Genomic DNA, 22,584 nt, shown 5'->3' with positions numbered 1-22,584 from the left:
TCCTTCAGAATGGTAATACTTCTTTCATATAGGTACTTATATCAGATCCTAAATGCCAGAATTACTTTTTCTGTGACTGATACAGCATCTCCTGGAGCACAGTGCAGAAACCATGGACTGTATGGTCTTGGTTTGTACCAAAATAATGACTGTTTTTGTCCATTTAAATCTTTGAGGAGTTTGATGTGATTTATATGATCTAAATCCAAGCACCATCGAGATATCTGACTGCAAGTGGTCTGGCACTGTACTTTACTTATGTCAGAAGACTTTTGTAAAACAAAGCTAATCCTGTGACTTAGTTACGTCTTCAGTGAAGATCTGGCATTTCTTTGTTTTTGTTTGCTCTTTAAAAAGCATCTGTACATCAATTTTAAGTTTCTTAATACAATCTCAACTTTATTAATAAACTTACCACCTAGTAATTTTCTCACTGGCAATTGATCTCAAGAAAGTTCAGGTGTTGCTGGTGTTGTGCTAGCGCAAGTATGTGTCACTGAACGAAGCGCTGACCAACCGTGAGACTTGATGGCTCAGCATGGAGCAGCGTCCTACTCAGGAGACTCTTCTGCAAGATCTGTGAACGCCTTGCAATGGGAACTAGGCAGTGCTGCTCTGGTTATTATTGGATTAAACGCCGAAGTCTTGCACCACTGAGTTTGCTTGTGTAATGAATGCTGAGTGATGAAGAGTCGGATCATTGAGTAAGAGGCAGGCAGAATAAGTAGAGTGTGTGTGTGTAGTGCATGTTGTAAAAATGGGAGGGGGGACATGGCACAAGTAAAATGCTCAACAGGCAGTGTGTCATAGAGCACAAAATGTCACCTTTCTCTGTAAACAGCAGAACTTTGAAGTTTGGCTTTCTATGGATTTGGGACCTGCTTCCATTACTGGCACAACCTTCACCCTTCCCACTGTGCTGCCTTCTCTTTTCTGATGCATGCTTTCTTTCTTGACTTGGGGGTTTCATTGCCACCCTATTGTACCTATAGCTCCCTCCATGCCCATGAGTGACAAGATATGTCCGTTTTGCAGCTCAAGATGTATGGGTTGCCCAACTGTATTCCTGCTACAGCCTTTCCTTTCATCAAGATGACACAGTGGGTGTCTTTTCTATCACCCTCGGTTCTCGTAAAGCTGAGAGTAACTTAGTATCTTTGGACATTTTAAGTGAAATTTGATAAACAGGAAATCAAGTATCTGAACTGGGATCAGAAGTTAGGGAAAAGGAGGAATGGATACTCTGCCAAAGTGTGATCCTTTATTTCCTTAGGAAACCACAGTGAGGAAAAGAGCTTTTGCAGGGGTGGATGATAAAAGGAAACAGGCCAGCACAGGAAAAGGGAAGCAAGGATCTATAATTGGAAGAAGTTAAGGCTGGAGTCAACAAAGGATGGAGGAATTAGCAAAAATTTACACTTCGAAAATAGAGGGAAAATTTCACCATGAAGTAGAGAGAGGATTGTACTTTAAAACTCGGGAGAGTAGGTTATAAGAGGTATTTATCAGCCCTCCTAAGCTGGTTGGGGCTACCTGGGTGTGGGTATCTCAAGACATGTATACAAGCACTAACTTGTTAAACCTGTCAGCCTGCTGTTTTAGTAGCAATATCACAGGAATGCTGTTTCTTTGAAAAGGGTGCACAAAGGGCAAGCAAGTTACTTGATTTCTATAATGTAAGTTAGGGGTGGTTGAGGGAAATGGTAGAACTTGCTTCTCTTTCATGTTCTGCCTCCAAAGAAAACATCATCTTAAATGAGATATTGGATCTGCCTGATGTGTGGCTCTCCAGACAGTTATCTGCATCATTTTGTTGTTTCTTTGACATCAGTATTGTGCAATTCTCACAGTTTCCTACCATACCTTTTTGTACAGGGAGTAGGTAGATAATGGGAGTGTGGTTTCTGTGCGACAGATGGTTTAGACGTGCCTTCTGGGCAGGTCTGTCTGAATGTTATCCTCTCATTATATAGGTTTAAAACCTAGATCAATTCTGATATGTGACACTCTGGGGCAGGGCAGCACAGTATATGGATGTGTTGTCCCCAGAGGTGGTGGAAGTTTTTGAGGGCTGACCAGACAGAACCCCAGGTAACCTGCTCTGAAATCAGTGATGACAGTGATGCGAGCAGGAGGCTGGTCTGGAGACCTCCTGAGGTCCCTTTCATCCAAAATTGTCCTGTGATTCTGTGTTAGTTTCTTACAGTTGTCACATTTATTTAAAGCTCAAAGTTGCCAATAATAACAAAACATCAGATGTTCCTGAACATTTGGCAGCTTCCACTCAGTGATTTTTGTGACTCTGAATTTCTGGAACCTTGTATTGCCAAACAAAACATGGAGTCCTCAAATTGTAGCTGTTGGACTGCTCCACCACTGAAACAGGAGTTACCACGAGCCCACAAGTAGGCTTTGGTCCATTACAACATAAAGGCGCTACCTTTTGTGATTCCAGAGAGTAAATTATTAACAGAATCTAAAGGGAAAGTACAGCTCCAAAGCATCGCTGCCCTTGGCTGGGGCTGGAGTGCACCTGGCTGCCCCATGGCCATGTCACATCACCTTGCTGCTGCTTCCTGCAGCGTCTTGTCCTTCTAAATGGATCCATCTGCAAACATCTTCTATTGGATGCCATAATTGACTGTGGTGTAGATGTATGCAAGAAACCTAAATTGCAAACCTATTTACCTATGACTGGGCTTCAAATTATGTTTTCAAATTATTCAAATTGATGTTTTCTTTCTGTGCAAACAAAGCATCGTGGTTCCATTTAGCAGGAAAAGAAGAGAACATGATTGGAATATAATTTTTTTGGTGGGAAAGAATGATGTCTTTCCTATATACCTTGGTTTTCAGTGAAGAAATGAATATTGGCATCTCATTCAATTTATGAATATTGATCAAAACATAGACAGTGGCTGTTTTGTATACTATTCTTGAAAGCAGGCGTTTCTTGGCTCCTAAAAATTAGTAGTCTTTTTTTTTCCCCCCTTCATGTACTTACGGAGAACATCCTTCTTCCAAGCAAGTGCAAGTATAATAATGCCAAATCAGTTTGAGTGAAAACACTGTGATGCATACAAACACATTGCACGTAGAACGCCTATCCCAAATTTTGCTTAAAGTTTCAGTTGTGAATAAACAAGCTCATGCAGTTACTCAGAGCTAGAGTTACCCTGACAACAGTATATATAACAGAATTCGGTAGTTGCTGCCAAAAAAACCCCCAGTACGGTTAATGCTTTTGTTTGCCAGGATAAAATACTTTCATTAAGTATTACATCAACTCCAACTGTTAATATTGGGATCAAAACTAATCGCTAAAACGTAATAATTCATTCCAGTGTATGGAAAAAAGACCTTACTTTCAGTTCCCTATTTATAAAATAGAAAAAGAAGTCTGAAGCCCCTTACTGATTCTGTGTTAGTGGGTGTATTGCTTGGCATCATCCTGGCAAGGACAAATGGCAAATGGTGTTCTGATACTTTGTGGAACAAGTTTGTGCACCCTCAATCTTGCTAGTTGTGTGTACGCTGCTAATTTGGATACGAGGCATCTGAGGAGCAGCAGCAGTCCTGAGGCGAAAACAGGAAAGCAGTCTAGAAATGTTTTTTTGATGTAACTTACTAAGAAGTAAGAATTGTGCAATCCAGTACTTGAAAGCAGCGGGCTACATGCTGGTATAAACAGTGTTCTGCTCCAAAATGTCAATAAAGCAAATATCAGTTTAAGAGAATTACTGGCTTGCTGCCTCCTCTGGGTTCTCACTTGTTACATAAACTCCATTTTGGTATCTGTGATGATGAGATTCTGTCCATGTTAGTTTCTACTTTCAAATTTTACTTACTTTTCAGAAACTTTAGATACCTTGAAAAGACCTGAATTTGTCCATTGGGGTGAAGTACTATCCACTTTGTCATTTTGCACATTCAGATGTTTGTGTTCAGTGCTATATTTTCTAAGAGAGTTGCTACGGAAGTTACTGTGTTTATTACCACCAGTGTTTGCTAAATACTTAAATACCAACATTCATGAGGTTTATGAATAGCTTGTAACAATGGCAACTTCTTTTTAGGAGGGAAAATGGTTTTTTTTTCATTTCCATGGGTTAAAGTAAGTCATTTTGTTCCATACTACTTCTGCTAACAAATGGAGATGAAACAGCAGGACTGACAGGACTTGTGCAGTCCTCAAATAGAAATGGTGGTGAAGGACATGGGTTCTGCTTATCCTGCCATCTATATCCACTTCCTAGGGATATAGGATTAGTGCTTTTCCCTGCAGACATGATTTCTTCCGTTTGTTCAAATTCAAGTTCTCTCCCAAGAACAAAAAAAACCTCATGGTTGTTCTTCAGTACAGATATTTATTTTATTAGCAGCAATGAGTTTTTGGTGATGGTTTTTCTCCCATGTGGCCTCATGAAATACATCCTATCTCCTGTGAGTGGGTTGTGGAAACTTGGCTGAAGTTGATGATGCCCATCCATATGTTAGGGTGAGTTGTAGTAGAATCTGTAGTTTTCTTGTCGTAAAATAAGAAAAGTTCATCTAATTTTATGTATGTTCTACTTAATCTTGTGTACTGCTCTTGTGGATTGCAGCCCCAGGAGGCTGTGTAGTCATGTAATCACCAGTACTTTAGTAGGGTTGTGTCACACACCGTGCTTCTTGGTGATGGATAAATGGTGTAGATGAGTTAATTTAGAACAGAAGGTTGAGACAGTGATTTTGTCGTAAGATGAAGGCTTGACTACTTAGGGAATTTAACTTTGTTTAAGAATTCTAACTGTTAATTGCATAGAGCAGTTTTTTTCTCCTATTTGTATACTAATAGTTGAAAAAGTGAACCATGTATGCTTCAAGTACTTCAAGTTTCTGTTTAATGGATTAACTTGATTTACAAAATTTCTGTTAATAACTGAGTTTTCTGTTTGTTTGTTTTTTTTTTTTCCCATAAACAGCAAAACCATTTACGAAATTGGTAAAGGAGATGCAGCTTCATCGCGATGACTTTGAAATTATAAAAGTGATTGGAAGAGGTGCATTTGGTGAGGTAAGATACTTTGTAACATAGCTCTCATCCTTTGTTCTTCTGATTTCTTGGTGCGGTTGACCTGCATTTGTCCTAAAGACAAAAGATTCACACAGCTAAATTAAAATATTTGCAAATGTGGGTGCTAGCCATTTACTTTGAAGTCGGGCTTCTGGTGTCTACTTCTGCCATTCCTGTGATTAGCTAATTCATTATAGCAAAGCTCCTATTCAGTGTGTGAGAGCTGAGTGGTCCCATCTAGCAGCTGCACAGCTGACTATGGGATCCTTTCTCCCACTTGCCATATGTACTTACTCTTCTGTGCTGCTGTAATTTAACACAACTGGGCTGCTTCTATGGTAGGAATGCAAAGGCTGCTCCACCCATCTGCCCGTCTCTGTAGCAATCTGGTAATGCAGAAAGACGCATTAGGCTGCCTCAGAGGCTGTTCCGTGTCATCTTTGAAGATCAAAGGCTGCTGGATCTGTTTTTTGGACAGCAAGTTGAATCATGCTGGGATGATAGGAACGCCTTGTGTTTTGAGGACTTGCCAGGCCCAGAACCCTGGACTGAAGTTATACTTCTTAATATGCTTAATGAAAGTCTCATCAATCACAGAAGCCTGAGAGAGCCTGACCCTGGCAAAAGTGTTCGTGAGCATATTCCCTCTAGGAGGCACAGGATACCTGAGACTGCTGTAGTACCTCAAAACAACACTTTCTGCATTTGAGTACACATAACTAAAGGTATAGCTGTCAGCAAAACAGATGATTATGTAGAGGATTTCTGGAAGTAAAAAAATTTACATTTCTTTCAAGAAGGTTCTTTTGTTGTTTACAGCAGTAAAGTTAAATGTAGTGACAGCCATTATTGGCTCACTCAGACCTATTAGCACTTAGCAACCTCTGCTGCCATTGGCTAAGGCTTATCTTCAGCTGCTGTCTCCACAGAGAGCAGAACTGTGTACTGTGCAGGGCTTTCCTCTCAAGCATGGTGTGCTTTGTATGTCAGACTTTCACAAAGTGTTTGATTGTGAGGTAGAGCTATCATAGGCAGACTACAAACGGAGTTAGAAAAATGCCAGGACCTTTCTCAGCCTTGGTTCGGAAAGTAGCAAGGTTTGTGTGTGTATGTGGACTTCGTAGTAGATGAAGTAATATCAAAATCAACAATATTTTAAACTCTTCAGAGACTGCTTTTGAAAAAAACAGACACCTATGGAGACAGAAATTTGTGTTTCAAGAATATATTCTAATACTTCCATCCTCTAACAGTGTAGTGCTGTAGTTTGTATGTAGTCACAGTGAACGTTGCTGTTCCAAGAACTCGAGCGTTTTAAGTAAAATGTCCAGATAAATACAAAGATCTTGATGAGTAAAATAAAAGTTAACTTTCTAGTGGAGTTTGAACTCCATGACTTGCAATATTTGTTTTTTAAAAATAATTACAATCAATTGGTTGTTTCATTTAAGTGTTAGGTTCTGTCTGTAATCTGTTACTTGGACACGGATTTTAGGCAGAATAGTTCTGCAGGAGCTCACATGAGAAGAGAAGAACAGAAATGGGAAACACAAATTGGTAAGTCCAACGAAGGACTGAAAGCACAAATTAAGTGTAGAATAGAAGTCTGAGCAAAAAGGTTTATGACCAGATTAAGGGACACAGAAAATAAGTAATTGTCTATATGTCTGTTAAGAGTTTTGATTCAAAGCAGTAGCATAGCACAGTTTTGAAGACAGTGAACCCACTGTAGAAAGGTTTTGCTATGTGTGACCTGGATTTCTTCTGGAGGAAACTAAATGAGTACCTTTGTTCCAAGTATACACAAAATGTGCTTCTGACCCCACTGAGTACATAAAAATCAGTCACTGGTTTTAACTCTTCTAGCAGCATCAAAGCATGTGTGGTCCAGGAGACCAGACTGGATACACTCTGAAGGAAAATTCTTGAACTCCATATAGTATTGATGGAAGGCTCAGCATGGGCTACTTTGATCTGCTTTTTTTGGTCCTGCTGTGCCAAATTACTTGCTGTAGTGACTGTGACCAGATCTGATATCTAAAGAATTTTAGATTAGTGTTTTGGTGGTTTGTCTTTTGGCGGGATTAGAAGGGGTTTCTGGATCTTTTCAGAACTAAACTCGTGAATGCTATAGCTATCAAAAATGATTTCAGGACAAGGGAACCTTTCATTAGCGACTTGCAGATGGAGCCAGAATCAGGAATGCCTTTGCCAGAATATTTCTCTTAATCCTAAAATCAATGAATATTTAACAGTAAACTCTTTTCACATTGCTCTGTAACTTGCACACAGTAACAGGATTCATTTCCTGATGCTTTTTCAAGTTCTGATATCTAGCAGGAGAGGAACTATGTTGTGGAATGCTTCTGAAGGCAACCTTGTACTTAAGTTATAGACAATGTACTCAGACAAATGTTGATAATTTACATGCTTTTGCACGATGAAGTAGAAATCTTGTGTGATGTTGTAAATCTTCAAAGCCTTGTTACAACTTTAAGGGAAGACTTGCTCTGTGCTTTTCAAAATGATGATCTTTTCCACTTAGAGTTTTCCCCAACTGGAAATCTCAGTACAGCAGCGGATTAAGTATGACTGTTAACTTTTCAGGGATTTCTGTTTATACTTGTTAGGAGATTTAGGATGGCTTTCCTTAGCTTTGGATCAGGAGGATAAAAGGTGTATAAAATTCACTGTGGAAACTTTTGCTAATACTATTTGGGGTGCACAAATTAATGTCTTCCATATCATTTCACTTGGAAAAGCGTGACATGACTAAAGCAACTGGTAGATTCTGCCCCTTCCCACTTCAACTCAGTGAATCTGAAATTTCAAAGAAGTGAAGTGGTAAAGCATCTTTATTTCATCCTTCTGGAGCTGTGAGAGCTCACAAGCATTAGTTATCTTTCAGTTTTACATTGTCTTATTTGTCTTTTAAGTAAAAGGTTTACAGTTGTAGGAGCTTGAAAATGTTTGATCAGCTCAAATTGTGCAGGAATCACTGATCTGAAGCTCACTGCTCTTCGTTCCCACTTGCCAGAAAGTAATTTTCCCATGGTATGCTCATACACATATGGGAACTGTGTTATAGATTAGTTAATGGGATTATAGTGGTTATTCATAAGGTTTCTATTTTTTCTTGATTACAAACAAAAACCTATTTGCTCAAAATATGGTTGCAAAATACTATATTTGTTGAAGTGCATAAAGAATTTAATCGAAATTAAACTAAACATATTCCTTGAAATACTACTTGAAATAAGTAGTTTAAATTAACAAGCTGAACAGCTAAATGAGCCAGACTTCAAAAAGGTTGAAAACTACATTCCATTCTCCTCAATGTCTATAGCAGCTACATCCACAGTTTAGCTACTTTAAACTTCTTTGAGAACCCCATAGGTTTTCAGTCTTACTAGAGAACTTTTGCATAAATCAGTAGCTTTGAAGAAAGATAGCTTAACCCAAATGAAGACATAGTAGTAATTATTAGTCAGGATCAATTTTGCCACGCAAAAAACCAAGAAAACAGAATCCTTGACCAGAAAGCAGATTGAGATGGCATATGTGTGTCCCTCCATACAGAGCAGTATCTAATTAAAGACAGATTGATAATCCCCAGTCCATAACTTCTCTGCCAGTGTCTTTTTCTTTCCTTTTCCTTTTCAAACCCACATAACTCAGCCTGATTCTTTACGCTTTTTCCAGCAATATGAGAAGAAGAAAACAGCTGGTAATCCAAAACCACCTGAGTGAAAGTTCTTAGAGCAAAGGGGAATTGAGAAAGCAAAAGAAAAAATATTTCTTAAAGTTCTCATTATTATGCTAAGACAAAAATAGCCTAGCTCAGGACCTAGACATTTCTTCTGAAGCCACCTGCCAAAACACACAGTTCTCTTTTTCTCATAAACTTAGCCAGCTACTTTGCATGCATGGTAAACTACATGTCTGAATATCCTTTACAGGAATATTTAAGGCTCTGAGTCCTGGAGTCACTGGCTTAAGAACTTCATTAATTTTCTTCAGAAGTTTCACAGCTACGAAGAATAGTTTGAAATAGTTTGATTTTGTGTCCATGACAGCTAGAATGATATTATATTTTGAAATGTTAAGTGTATGATGGATAAACTACTCAAGGTTCTTAGCCATCTCATATGGTGTATGCAGGTGTATGCACCTGGCTGGAATGTTTCTGAGTGCCCACATCTTACTTTTACTCTCTCTCTTTTTTTTTTTGGGGGGGGGGGGGGCTCACATGCAGACAGGAAACTTCCAGAAGGAATAAAATAATGGTAAAGCCTCCAAAATAAAATCAGAATTAAAATTATTTTCTGAAATCTTAATTCTCATTTCTATTCATGACTTCAGTGTCCTATCTTCATTAACAAGAATGAGTATACTGTGAAGGGTCAGGTGTGTCTTGTTAACCAGTGAAAATGCACCTTGTCTAGGAGAAAGTGTAAAGACTATAAGAACAGAATGGAAAACTACTCCAGTTCTTAGACTTTTAAAAATACATATATCTCTGTAGCTTGAAATTTGCATGTGGCTGTCTGCTCCTTTTGTCTGGAAACAGCGTGGATCATTATTTGAAAGGAAATGTCATAAGAAACTTGGCTTTGTGGGATTGTGCCTACCTGAGAAACCCAGACCAACCTAGGATGTGCTGTCTGTGTACTTGGTGCTGCCTCTACCTGCTAAGGAAACTTGGATTCCTAGTGCTGGAATGTGGTTAAGGGATAGAGAGGACGAGTGTCCTGTGTATGAGGACTGTGGCCCTAGATACTTGCACTTGCTCCTTTGCAAGCTTCAGCTAACCTCATTAGTAATGTACTTGTAAGGCTTTAACATCACTTTTCCTTATTTTGTATGGAGGGCTATTTAGATGCTTGGCAGTAGATGAGCACATTTCAATAGCAAGCTGCTGTTGAGGGAAGAACTCTGTCAAGATGTATGTTGTTGGGGAACTTGCATTGTATAAAGTGGCTGGCACCTCCTGGAAATCTGGCAATATCGGATCCAAACAATTGTTTTCCTTCCCTTTTTCATTAAGGATTTTTTTGAGTGAGCAGCCCTTACTGTGGTTGCAGCAGAAGGGTGGAATTTGCTTAGCATAAAAATAACTAAAATTCTTAAAGTGTCCCTTGTAAGCATCACTTACCTATTGATAGATTGTAAATATTTTTCCTGTAAATGTTTGCAGACTTGATCCATGTGACCAAGTTTTTTTTTTGTTTTTTGTTTTTTTTTTGTTTTTTTTTTGTTTTTTTTCTTTTAATGGTTTAGGTTGGAAGGGACCGTAAAAATAATCTAGGATAATGCCTGCAATCATTTAGTAATAATGCTTGTTACCTCTACACATGCTTAGCATCCTAGCTGGAAGCAAGACATCTAAAAGTGTTTAAGAAGAAAATAAAATTGTGGTTGGGAGAACAGGATTGATTCTGCGTTCCACAGGTTTCTGATGAATTATGTGGTTCCCATTATTATGTGGCTAAGAACGTAGTTAGACTCTGAAGAGAGCGTGCAAAAACTGAACTTGCTATTGACAATCACTGTTGGCAGTGTGAGGCAGTGCTCTTCAGGCTTTGTATGCACTGTAATCTCAGATTTGGGGTCCCATGTTCAGTTTCCTGTCTGCATCTAGAAATTAACCAGAGATGTATTGAGCCTACAGACTGCCACTAAGGTTGCCTCCCCTGTTCAGATATCTTGGTGACTGCTATTGAGTACCCCAGAAATATTTAATTAGGTTTGCGTTACCACACTGTGCTCTTCACAAGTTGTTTTCTGAAGTAGAAATGGACGAAGAAGCTGTTTTCTTTTGAAATTGCTTCAGAAGAGACTGCTGCTATCTACAGCCCTTGCCAGCTGGATGGCTGCATGGAGGCAGGCCAGCTGCAGGAAGCTGGATGGGCAGCCCACACAGACAGACCTGCCTCGTGCCACTGCACTTATCCACATGCCGACTGCTGAGGATGAGCCCGGCCGTTGCTCAGGGCCACCTTCTGCAGAATCTTTCTTCTTGGCACTTAGAAATTATTTCTTATTTGCACAAGACAGAGATCCGTGCTGTCTGCTAAAAACTATTATTTTGCTTTGGAAATGTGAACCGTGGAATATGAACATCACCAAGGATACTCTGGTTGCTCATTTTAATTCTGGGGTAGACATAAAAAAAAAAAAAAAAAAAAAAGTAACAGACCAGACCAGTTTTTCCTCCACAACACAGTATTTAAACTGTTAACTGATGAGATATGTGTCAAATATTTCTCATATCCAAGAGTGTTGGGAAAGTAAAGCAGTTCTAGCAGTAGCTACTGTTTTTTCAGTAGCATGTACCGAAGATATCAAGAGCATGAGACAGAAATAGGAGTGTAAAAGTGGCATCTAGAAGCATTAATTGGGGGAAATGTCTGTAATATTCAATTATGGGCCTGGTAACAAGACATTACAGGTAAATTGTTTACATCTGAAATGACATTTTCTCTTCTCATGGATGAAAGGCTTGTCTAAAACCTCTGCTCAAATGTCTGCAGCCATTTCGAGTTCCTGCCAAAGGTTAATTCGTAGCAATTTTACACCATTTTATCCATGTAATTTTATTGTCCATTAGACTAAGCAACTCTTTCATCATCCTTATTAGTGTTGTCCTTTCTTCCAATTTTATTTATAGGTAGCAATCATGTCCCCCTTTTTGCTTCCTGTAAGCAAAGCTTTTTCTACCCCGTTGTTAATATGAGAAGCACTTCAGTTCCTTGGCCATCTAAATAGCCCTCCTTCATACCTGCTCCAGGTTGGTCATCTCTCTGAGGTGTGGCTGTATGTGGAGTTTCCAGTAGTTTTTGTGTTTCCACAAGGCTGTAACGTTTCCCCATCCCAGTTGGTGTATTGTGCCTATCAACTGCAGTATCACGTGTGCCTTTTTCATGACAGCCTGTCCTTACGAGCTGTTTGCATAAGCACTGTCAACTATATGTCTGTCCATCTCCTTTAGAAATGAGAACTTACTTTTTTTATATTTTATATAATCACACAATCAGTGTGATTTCCAAGAAGTTGAGCACCAAAGAATCCATATGCTTCCCAGTAAAAAGTTTTTGTTAACTGTCTTAAATGTATTCTGGAAATTCAGTCTTGCATTTAAATAATTTCTGCAGTTTCTTGGATCATCCTTACTATTTACATAAAACAAAATTTGTCATTTAATGCTGCTTACTGTTGCTGGTCACTCAAAGGGCAGAGTCCAGTTCTGGGAAGTTCTTTCATGTTTGTTGGGGCTGATTTGGCTTGGGTTCCTACCTTATAGGTTTCATCGAGACAGAAGAGAAGGTGGAATTTGGCCTGGGATAGCTTTACACATTACCACCCTAAATGTCAATATCAGATGGCTTCTGAAGATCGGAATGCAGCAAGAGGCCTTTATGAGACCATTTGAGAAACAAAAAATTGAGCTCTTGCCAAAGTGTAAAAGGGTTATTTCAGCTATATTGGTTCGTTTTTTATTTTATTGCAGTACAGGGGAAGCAGAGCTTTGAGGCAAAAGGTACTAGAAGAATTGAATGGCAGAAATTCATACAAACCTGATAGTGTGTGCATAGTAGTTATCACTGCTGGCTCTCACTGCTTTAGCTCCAGTTCTCATACTTTTTCTGACATGTATATGCCTTAAGATGGTTGAAGCGTAGGCAGGAGGATTCATTAGGTTTTCTGATGTCCCTGAGGAAAGGTACTTGAGCTTTATTGCAGTGTTTCTGTTGCCATGAATTATGAGGGCATGAAGAGTCCCAGGGATGGTGCCAGGCTTGGAAAGGGCTGTGCTGAGGAGGAAGGGCTGAACCCCTCTTATCTGAAACTTTTCCTTATCAATTTGCAGACTTCCTCAATAAAACAGAATCACATTTCTCTGTTATTGCTTAGTTTCAGAAACTTCGATGCTCCATTCCAACCGAGCATATGAAAGTTAGACATGTTGTAATTTTTATTTTGTAGCTTGACACAAGTATCAAAAGTAGCTTTTGTGAGTCAAGTGTATTTGGATTAATTACCCCACACCCCATCCTTGTGGCCAGGTATGGGAAAACAATTGTAGGGGTGGATCAGAACTGCTCCTTCCCAGCTTGCAGCAGCTGAGGGTTCAGGGACTTCCTAACCACACCTGCATTCCATAATCAGTAGTTCCTGAGAGTTCCTGAGGCTACTACTATGGGTGTTTCTTGGGCATTAAGAGCATACTTAAATATATCCTGAATGGTTACTTACGTGTCACAGTGACCTGTTGTAGAGTTCCAGAATTGTAGCAAGAAAATGATATTTTATTTCATCTCACTACCTTTTTACTTCATTTGATGCTTTTCAATTTCTGTGAAATGAAAAACTGTTTTTCTCTATTCATCATCTTCATGAATTTCAATTGCATAGAATGATAGAATCATGAAGAGGTTTGGGATGGTAAGGGACCTTATTTACAGCACGTTTCTTAAGCTTCTCAGCTGTGCCTTCCACAATGCTGGGCTCACCTTACACCTTAATGGTTAGTGTTAAACTCATGCTACCCTGCAGTTCTACCGAACAGTAGTGGGCTTAGAATGAAGTGCAACAGATGCATGTCTGCATTCTGCTTTGTGTGTTGTTTGTACATAGAAGGCTGAGCACTTCAAGCACTGTGTTGTAATGAAACTTGATTATTGCTATGTCAGGGCTTGCAATGCAAAACTTATAAACTGTTTCTGCTGCACAGCTTTCATTCTTTTCTAGCAATTAATTGTATTCTACTCTGATCTCCTTGAGGAGATTGGGGTATTTCCCAAGTGATCAAGTTCTGTATGAAACAGAATTTAACATATATAGAGGATATGTCAACATCTTACAGTTTCCCAGAGGTTGTAATGCACAGTTTAATTTACAGCATACCTTTAGCTGCATCTGGCAAATGATTCTATTAATTGTGGTTGGAGAGACTGCTACAGTAGGTTTTAACTAGAAGGCTGTGACAAAGCTGGGAACAAAGCAGAGTGTTTTAGGCCATTACCAAAGGGCAGGTTTGTACAGTTCCATCTGTGCTTGGTTAAGGCTTCCTCATGTTTACTCATCCATCCTCTCCTCTTGGAGTAGTGTTTATTGGAGATATTTGTAGACCAGGAGAGGCCGAGATGCTCTGTGGCTGTGGATATGCTACACACCTTACAGGATTCCTCAGAGCATTGTGTTTTTCCCAGCTGCATTTAGAGCTAAATTCTCATGTGTTTCTGCTAGTTTTCTCCTTAAGATCTCTTTCCACTACATCACTCTGTGCAGGTGCATGCTAGCTGTAGGTGTGACCTGGTGAGCAGATTCACCTACCGAGTGATGGGAGGCGTAGGTATACTGCTGCAGAGTGGAGTGCCTAAATGTGAGCATCTCATCCTCATGTTACTGCAAGAGCAGTCTCCCCATCCCTCATCTGGAGTTTCTGTACAGTAAGGTATTGCATTTCTCTCTTCCCTCCTCAGGGTCAGTGTTGCTCTGCACTATTTCAGTCTTGGTTTATAGGCCGCCTCTGCTTGGAGTTGCTGCATCCCCTGAATCCCTTACAGATGATAGTTGTAAACCAACAGAAGAAGAGAGAGTGATGCAATTGCTGTCACTTTTCCCACTGATACTCAAAGCTCTATTAGAGGCAATGGAAGATGATGCATTTTATGCTTCTTACATTGGACAGCAGCAGAAATATTCAGGCAGACCCTGTGCAGCCCTGAGAAAATGCTGCTGTCCTAGTTGTGATTCCTCCTTTTCTTTGCCAAACAAGGATTTTGTGGAAATGATGGCTTTACTACTGGAAGAATTAGTTTTGTTCTTGGAGAATACAAGTCATGACCCAAATGCAGTTGTTGCATTCTCAAGCATTGAAGTTTCAGTATTCTGCATTTTTTTTCTTCCATTGCAAAGCCGTAGGAAACAACTGCTTTTCCTAACAGGCCAGTCTAAGCAAGTTTAATACACAGGATGCATAGTGAAATGCTTCAAGCAAGATGATGAATAAGTAAATTAATACTGTTTTCACTTCTTTTTAAGTATCTGCATATAGTGCACAAAAGCATTTTAATTTGCAAATATCTTTCAAGTTTCTGAAACCAGAAATGTGAGAACAAATTAGTCAAATGTAGTGCAATTCTATTGACAGCAGCCTTCCTCATTTTCTAAGACTGCCCCGTTGAGCATTCCTTTGTTGTCTGCAGGCATGGTGTTACAAGTGTTGCTTGTTCTTGACAAATAATACGATTTTACTACACATTGTCACAGGAAAAGCTTCACACTCTTCCTATATCATCTCCATTGTACTTGCTCATGAACAGCTGACCACATATGGTGTGTTGTGCATCAAGTAGATAGTATTAGTGGAGGAGTATAGAGGGAGCAAAGAATCAAGCTGTAATTTGTCTGTGTGAGTTGATTGCTGACGATTCTTTAGTAACTTAATTAACACCATGTGAATGTTAAGCTGTTTAAATATTGTATTTCTGTGACTGAGCTTTTGTTAAACAAAGATATCTTGTTATTTCAGGTTGCAGTTGTTAAAATGAAGTGTACAGAGCGCATTTATGCAATGAAAATTCTAAATAAATGGGAAATGCTCAAAAGGGCAGAGGTAAGTAATATGTTTCTCTAATGCAGAGAATTTTTAAAATAGCATAAGGAAAGTTACATTGATACTCTTCCAGATTAGGAAGAATTATTTCATGAGCATAGGAGCTGAATTCTTTTTTCTTTTTGTCCTAAGCTGTTCTAATGCAATCAGGTCTGACAGTCCCTTCCAGGCATCTGTTGTTCTCAGCATTACTGTGTTCATTTAGCAGACAGTCTGCCCTAGTTCTTACCCTGAATTTATTGGCCAGATTTTTGTTTACAGTGAAGGCAAGTTAAAGACTACAGGAAAGCTGAGATTGGTGCTACTATGGCATTCATAGCTGTATACAAATGCATTATGAAAGGTTCTTTTTTCTCTTGTGTTCTGAAAGCGTATATACTAAGGAGCTTTGCATCCTTCAGTTCGTAACAGGATTTAGATAACTGGTAAAACTGTAACTAAATACTTGGGAACCACAGATTCAAATTGTAAAACAAACATGTTAAGAGAGTAAGCCTATTTGAAAAAGAGTGTTTTTATGAAAGGAGATGTACATTGTCACAACAAATTACATAAATGGGAATTTGTACTTCATAGGTGAGGGAAGGACCTGCTGTGCTGTAAGTGGCCTGTACATAGAATACCTACTCTTAGACTGCGGAGGAAAAACCTTATGGCAAAAGTACTATATAAATAAGCAGTTAAATGAGCAATAGAATTGATGGTGAAATATATGTAATGCATCACTACTTGCAGCAGTTCTGTTAAGGGACAAAGGTGAGGAACTTTCTGAAGACTAAGCCTACTGACCCTTCCCTGTCCCATTCTTCTGCCCCCATCCTGATGCCTCTCCCCTCCCCAGCCCACCCTTCCCAGTCTCTCCCTTCCTTTCAGTGAGTCAGTTCCACCTCTTTTCCTGTGAATAAATCCCCTGTCTCTCGTTAAGCTCCCTCACATTGCACTGGGCTGATTTAGTCACACTCTGTCCATCAGCTCTCCTCCACAGGCAGTGGCAGCCGCTGCTGCTCCGCTCTCCTTGGAGCTGTCAGGAGAACTCTGCTCCAGGCTGTGCTGCATCATTGGTTCTTAGTTGAGTGTCTTTGTGGAGGAAATTCAGTGCCATTTCTATGCAGACTTCAGTGGGATGAATTCGTTGCTCAGTCTAGAATTTGTTTTATTTAGTTCCCAAAAAGCACCTTAGGATTTAAACCAGTGTAAATACAACCATGCAGTCGTTCAGTCATTTTTAAAGTGACCTAATTAAGAGATTTAGCTAAATAGCTGAAGCATTAGAGATGTCCCGAGGAGAGAAATCTTTACAAATTGTTGTCTTCATATTCCGTGACTAAATCCTCCTACACTGTTAGGCAAGCGAGAGCTGAAAGAGGGTTGTCTATCAAGAAAGAGCTACAAGGAGCGGTAGTTCTCCCAGTGCATAGTTGGGATGAGTAACAATCCAGCTGAGTCCTCTTTCCGCTGATTTCCCTATCTATGCAGAACTGTAAAGGCAGCTGTCTGCTTTGCTGTGCTCCTTTGTCATTTCCTGTTCTCATGGCTTGGCTTTCCTGGGTAAGCAAGAGCTTGTAACCTGCATATCACGTTCATAAAGCATTTGGGAAATGAGAAATTCACAAATGTGGTAAAGCTTGTTAATTTTTGAAATGAAACCTGCAGGTATACAATAGCCTCTTAAGTGGGCAGTTCCACTGAAAAGCAGACTTGAAGAATTTTATTATCCACTAAGAAACATTCTTACAATGGTTTATGTAATAGAAGCATTGTGTGACATTAAACATAGCACAAAGTTATATAAATAGTGCTAATTTGTGCACTGGCTGCAAGAAAAAACATATGGTTGGAAGCTACTAAAGGACAGCAAAAAGATTAGTGACTATCAGCTGACATCTCTAGGTGGGCTGTAAGCAAAAGAATAGGCATGCTGTTTGCATTGATGGTGTGGAGCATTTGTATTTATTGCTCTGACAACAAACTGTGTAGTCTTTAGTGTGTTACTGCTCACAGTTCCAAATCCTGACTAGCTAATGAGGTAGCCTGACATGCTTTTTCAAGGTGCTGTCTCAAGATGGTCACGGTAGGTGGATGGTCGGACTAGATGATCATAGTGGTCCTTTCCAACCAAAATCATTCTATGATGTTTTGTGCTAGTGTCAGTTGAAAAGGATAGTTTGAAACTTAGAATTCACGATGCAAACTGTTCCGAAGCATACTGGTTTAGAAGTGTTGGTAATATTCCCTCACAGTTTGAGCTTGCGCAGTGAACTGGATCAACAAACGGATGTCTTTGAAAATAAATAAACTAGCTCTGTGTGCTGGCAGCTGCCCCGGGCAGCAGTGCCAGAACAACCGAGAGCTGCTGGGCTGTGGTGCTGGGGCTGAGGATTGCATTACTTGGGACTCTCCTGCTGCCAAGTTTTTTTTACACTGGTACTTTGGCCTTGTTCGTAAACATGAAAATCACTCAGTTAACATTTAATTATAATTTACATCTCTTTGCATCAATAATTACTGACTTGACAATATGACCCCAGTATGGAGCTTTTCAGTAGAACTATAAATTGATTTTTGCTTCCTTACGGGGAGAATTACAGTTGAGATGGTTTATAAGATGCGATCAGTATATGGTGAGGCTTCAGCTTCCCAGGAATATTCTTCCACAGTACATTTTCTAAGACGTCTGGACAATTGGCAGTGACAAAAAATCAATTCTTATCCTGAACCTGAAACCTGAATCTGCAACTACTGGATGTTGTAATAATTGCTTTCAGAATGGAGAGCAGTGAAAGGATCTGCGTCTTGATAATACTGATCCAATAAAAACATTTTTCTTTTTTCTTCAGAGGACTCTTGGAGGTTATGAAAGGTGGTTTTATGTAAATATACTAAGAAAACCTGCTACACAGGGCTTGCTTCTCTGAAGGTTGCTATGTGAAGTGAAGATTCTTGAAATTGGGAATGTATTATACTGGACAAAGATAAGACATTAATAGTAAATTTTGTTCATTTCCCTATAGTATGTTTGCAAGGTCTATAGCTGGAAGTGCAATGCAAGGAAAGTATACAAAAGAAACTATATTTTCACAAAGGTCTTTTTCAGAAGAGCCATACTTACAGTGACAAGTTATAATTTTCCTAACATTGTTCCATAATACATTTTAAAAAGATTTAGTGTTGGCTTGAACTGGTTTGTGGGTTTTCTTTTTGCTGTTTTGTTTTTACTTTTTTTTTTAATGTCACAGTCAGGATTAGTGTGACTGAATCTCTAACTACAAGCCTGCAGAGATTCCTTGACATGTCACTTGTGCAGTCTGAATTCTAATTAATTAGAGGCCTCTGTTCAGCAATTTTAAATAATCCCATAAAATCCATACATATATTCATCCTGTGAAAACTACTTGTTGATATTGACAATGGCTTTTTCCCTTCACTTCCTTTAGACAGCTTGTTTCCGAGAAGAGAGAAATGTCTTGGTGAATGGAGATTGCCAGTGGATTACTACATTGCACTATGCCTTTCAAGATGAGAACTATTTGGTATGTTTGATTCATCAGCAAATAAAAGCTTTATGTTATGAAAGAACTTTATTTTTTTGTATACTTAAGTGTATTGGTGCAATAAATCAGTCCACTCATGCCTTGCAGCTGTGTTTTGGCATTCTTGTTTTCTCCTTGAAGAAAAACATCAAAGGATTGACTGTAAATGTAAGAGAGTGAGAAAGTTGTGTAGTACTACAGTCTGCAGAGGTTTAGCTAAGCACTTTTTTAACTGATCTACTCTTGCATAAATATATCATGCTTAAGTTTGTTTCTGGACAACATTGCAACTAATTAATTTAGGGGAGATGTTAACACAGTGAAAATAAGAACTGTTTTAATATTAAAGTTTCAAATTCAAGGCTTTGTTTAAAAATGGCAAAATTTATTTAACATTTTATTTTAAAAGAGTGATTAAATTGTTATCTTAAATAGACTCAGGAAAAAGTATTTCAGTGAAATGCTTTTAAACCAGCAGATTGGTCATCTGAAGTGATGGTTACTGGAAAATTGAGACTTACTATGACATACAAACTATACTTAGCTTTATCACAGAGATCAGGAATGTGCTGGTCATGTTATAAAGAAGAAATGAGCTTATTGATGAAAACTTTCCAATGAGTTCAGGAACTAAGCATAAAAAATGTCAGATAATACTCAACATTTTTCAGAGATGCTAGTTTGACTATCATCTTAAAAGTATTTTCACAATGACAAGCACATCAGGTCTCTAGGTGCTCAATTACAGTCTTATTTCCATTTTATTAATACTTTATGATAGATCCACATTTTCCACCCCTCAAAATCTAGTTATCTGTGGAACTGCCTCAGGAAGATTGCTCATAAATTCAAGTTCCCTCAGAATCAAACAGCCTTCAGACTTTTATAAAAATAACTCAAGATACTGTAATGTAATATTTCCAAGCAGCATCTGAAAATGGGGCTAAGAATTTTTTTTTTTTACTTGTAGTAACAGAAAGCAATAGTAATGACAATGGAGGGAGAGGTACAGTATTGCTAATACCATTTTATGAAAACCTGCTCCAAGTAAGCTGTAACAGTGTAATACATTTCCCCAAGTTCCCAAAGGCTTGTAGATGTTGAAGTTTCACTTGACAGCAGAGTTTAGACAGCTAATGTCTAATTTAAGATCCAGAATGTAGAAAGCAACAACTCTGCCTGGCAGCTGAAGTCAGCAGATTGCCAGCTTGCCTGAGGTCTGGTACTGCATGTGCTGAGATGCTAACTTCCAATTTGGTCTGTTACTCAGCATCCATCTCTCTCATGTAAATGTCTGGTACTAACAGATGAAGTGTATGTGCATTTTAGTTACTCTATTGTAAACGATGTTTGAAGAAAAAGGCAAGTTGACAAAACACATCAGGAAGTAGCTTTCATCCAGAAATGTGGGCTGTGGCCCAGGCTCTCTTAGTAGTTAGCTTGCCCAGGGCTGAAAGATCTCTGTTCAGACCTCTGCTCATCTGAAGTTTATAGCCGTATTTTTCCACATTTCAGGAGAGTGCTGCCACATTACAGAACCTCTTCAGTTTGGCTTTACTTTTCAGCTTTGCTACTCGTCCTTACTCTTGTGTAGTGGACCACAAATCTAAGAAGAAAATGAGAACAGACACCAGAGCTTGAGTTGCCAACCCTTCTGGAAGGGAAAGCTCTTGATTCTTTTTACCTGCTCCCGTTGATATCTGTGCATTATAGCTCATGATTCTTATACGCAAAACCAGAGAGGAGTCTTTCCACACCTAGGGCTTTACCATCCTCCCCTGGCTGCATGAAGTAAGACTTCAGAATGAGACAAATAATGATAATATATTAAGACAGAAAAGCAGTAATGCCATTGGAGTCTCTAGAAATAGTTAGGGTTTTATTTCCTCTCTTTAGTATCAGTAGAGCACGTTATGATGGTGAAATTAAATGCAAGCATGAAACACAAAGTTCTACAAAATGTGTTTGTTCTAGAGTTTGATTTTCTGGTTCTGCTCATCTACTTTTTAAATGTGGTAGTTTTTTCTGAACAGCCAGCTCTTAAATGACACTATGTAGAAATGTTAGCATGCCTTTTTCTGGTACCTAGAAAGTTTTTTGCAGAGTCAAGATGAATTAAGTAAGCCTTTGGTTATTCTACTGAGGTAGATAGCGGGTAGGTAAAGCTTAGTCTGTGCACATCCAAAATGCATATGTGACCTGAAGTTCTTAATCTAAATTTAAATCTGTGAGTTTTTGTGTAATTTATCAGGAATTCAAAGATAAATACTTTCTTATTCATTACAAAAGATTTCTGTTTTTCTGTTGCCAGCCTCTTTAAGTTTCCTTATTAGTATTTTGATGTCTTTTTTTTTTTTTTTTTTTTTTTCCTTTTGATCTCCAACCTCCCTCCCTGTTTGATGTAACCACTTCCCAGGAAGAAATGCAGTATGTCTAAATTTAAGTGTCATAATACCCTTTATTTTAACCTTATATGAAGGGAGAAGTGCCTCTGGGCAAGAAGATCGTTGTGGGGAAGATGATTAATAAAATTTGACTTTCTTGTAGAAGAGGTCTCAAGTGTTCCCCTCATTTCATGGTCAAGTGAGTTCTCACTGCCTTATGAACTCTGGGAACTGAGAAGTGCATTACCGTGTCTCCTGACAGGCAGTCTATTTCAGCTCCCACAGAAGGCTCTGTAAACTCTCTTAACTTCACTTTTGAAAAAAAATAGCATGATACAATATTCATTTTAGAACACCTCTGGTTCCCATCTGTAACTTTTTGTTCCCAAACGTAATTGTTGTGTTCATACCGTGTTCCAGCAAACATTTAAAACTCCTTATTGGATTGTGTAGTACATGCTGGTTGCTTTCAACATAATCTGTTAGGTGAATTTCATGATTTAAGCTATAATGAAATGCAGAAAAACATCAAAATGTAGGCCTTCTCAAGCCCTCTTCTAAGCCAAAAGATAGTGAGGAAATAGTATTCTATCCTGGGAATCATAGAACAAAAATGTTCAAGTCATTATGCTTTGAGTGGTGCCCTGGATTTAGGTGTGTATTGCTGTTTTTCCATCTATAAAACAGAGATTAGGGTATTTCCTAACAAGTCTGAGTCCTGTAGTTTCACGTGATGCCATGTGCATGTTGGTACTTTCCAGAGATAAAATAATGGTTGGTTGGCCTTGTTAGAGGCAATTTACTTTTTCATTGAAATACATTTATGTCCAAGAATGTGAACATTTGATTTCTTAAATTTTCAAGTGCTGTAGTGCCTCTGGCATGACAGCATTTCTGACTTATGAGCAATCCCAGCCATGGTGTCATGGAGCTCCTGCCAGCTCTGTTGTGCGTCTGTGATGTGGCATGTGTCAAGATGAGCGCTTGATGATA

The 22,584-nt window shown here is 38.9% G+C and overlaps 1 protein-coding gene across 8 annotated transcripts in view; it reads left to right on the top strand.

Moving 5' to 3' along the window:
* CDC42BPB (CDC42 binding protein kinase beta) overlaps positions 1 to 22,584 on the top strand; it is an 88,287-nt gene that overhangs the window by 19,967 nt on the left and 45,736 nt on the right. For all 8 annotated transcript variants that reach the window (XM_085225675.1, XM_085225677.1, XM_085225674.1 and 5 more), the window contains exons 2-4: positions 4,965 to 5,056; positions 15,594 to 15,677; positions 19,112 to 19,207. In XM_085225675.1, the coding sequence (XP_085081801.1) occupies positions 4,965 to 5,056; positions 15,594 to 15,677; positions 19,112 to 19,207 (272 nt within the window). The remainder of the gene's footprint in view (positions 1 to 4,964; positions 5,057 to 15,593; positions 15,678 to 19,111; positions 19,208 to 22,584) is intronic.

This window comes from Meleagris gallopavo, chromosome 5 (genome assembly GCF_905368555.1).
Source record: "Meleagris gallopavo chromosome 5, MGAL_WU_HG_1.1, whole genome shotgun sequence".
In the NCBI taxonomy this organism is placed as follows: domain Eukaryota; kingdom Metazoa; phylum Chordata; class Aves; order Galliformes; family Phasianidae; genus Meleagris; species Meleagris gallopavo.
Note: the sequence above shows the minus strand (reverse complement) of the source record. Positions and strands in the feature narration are given on the sequence as shown.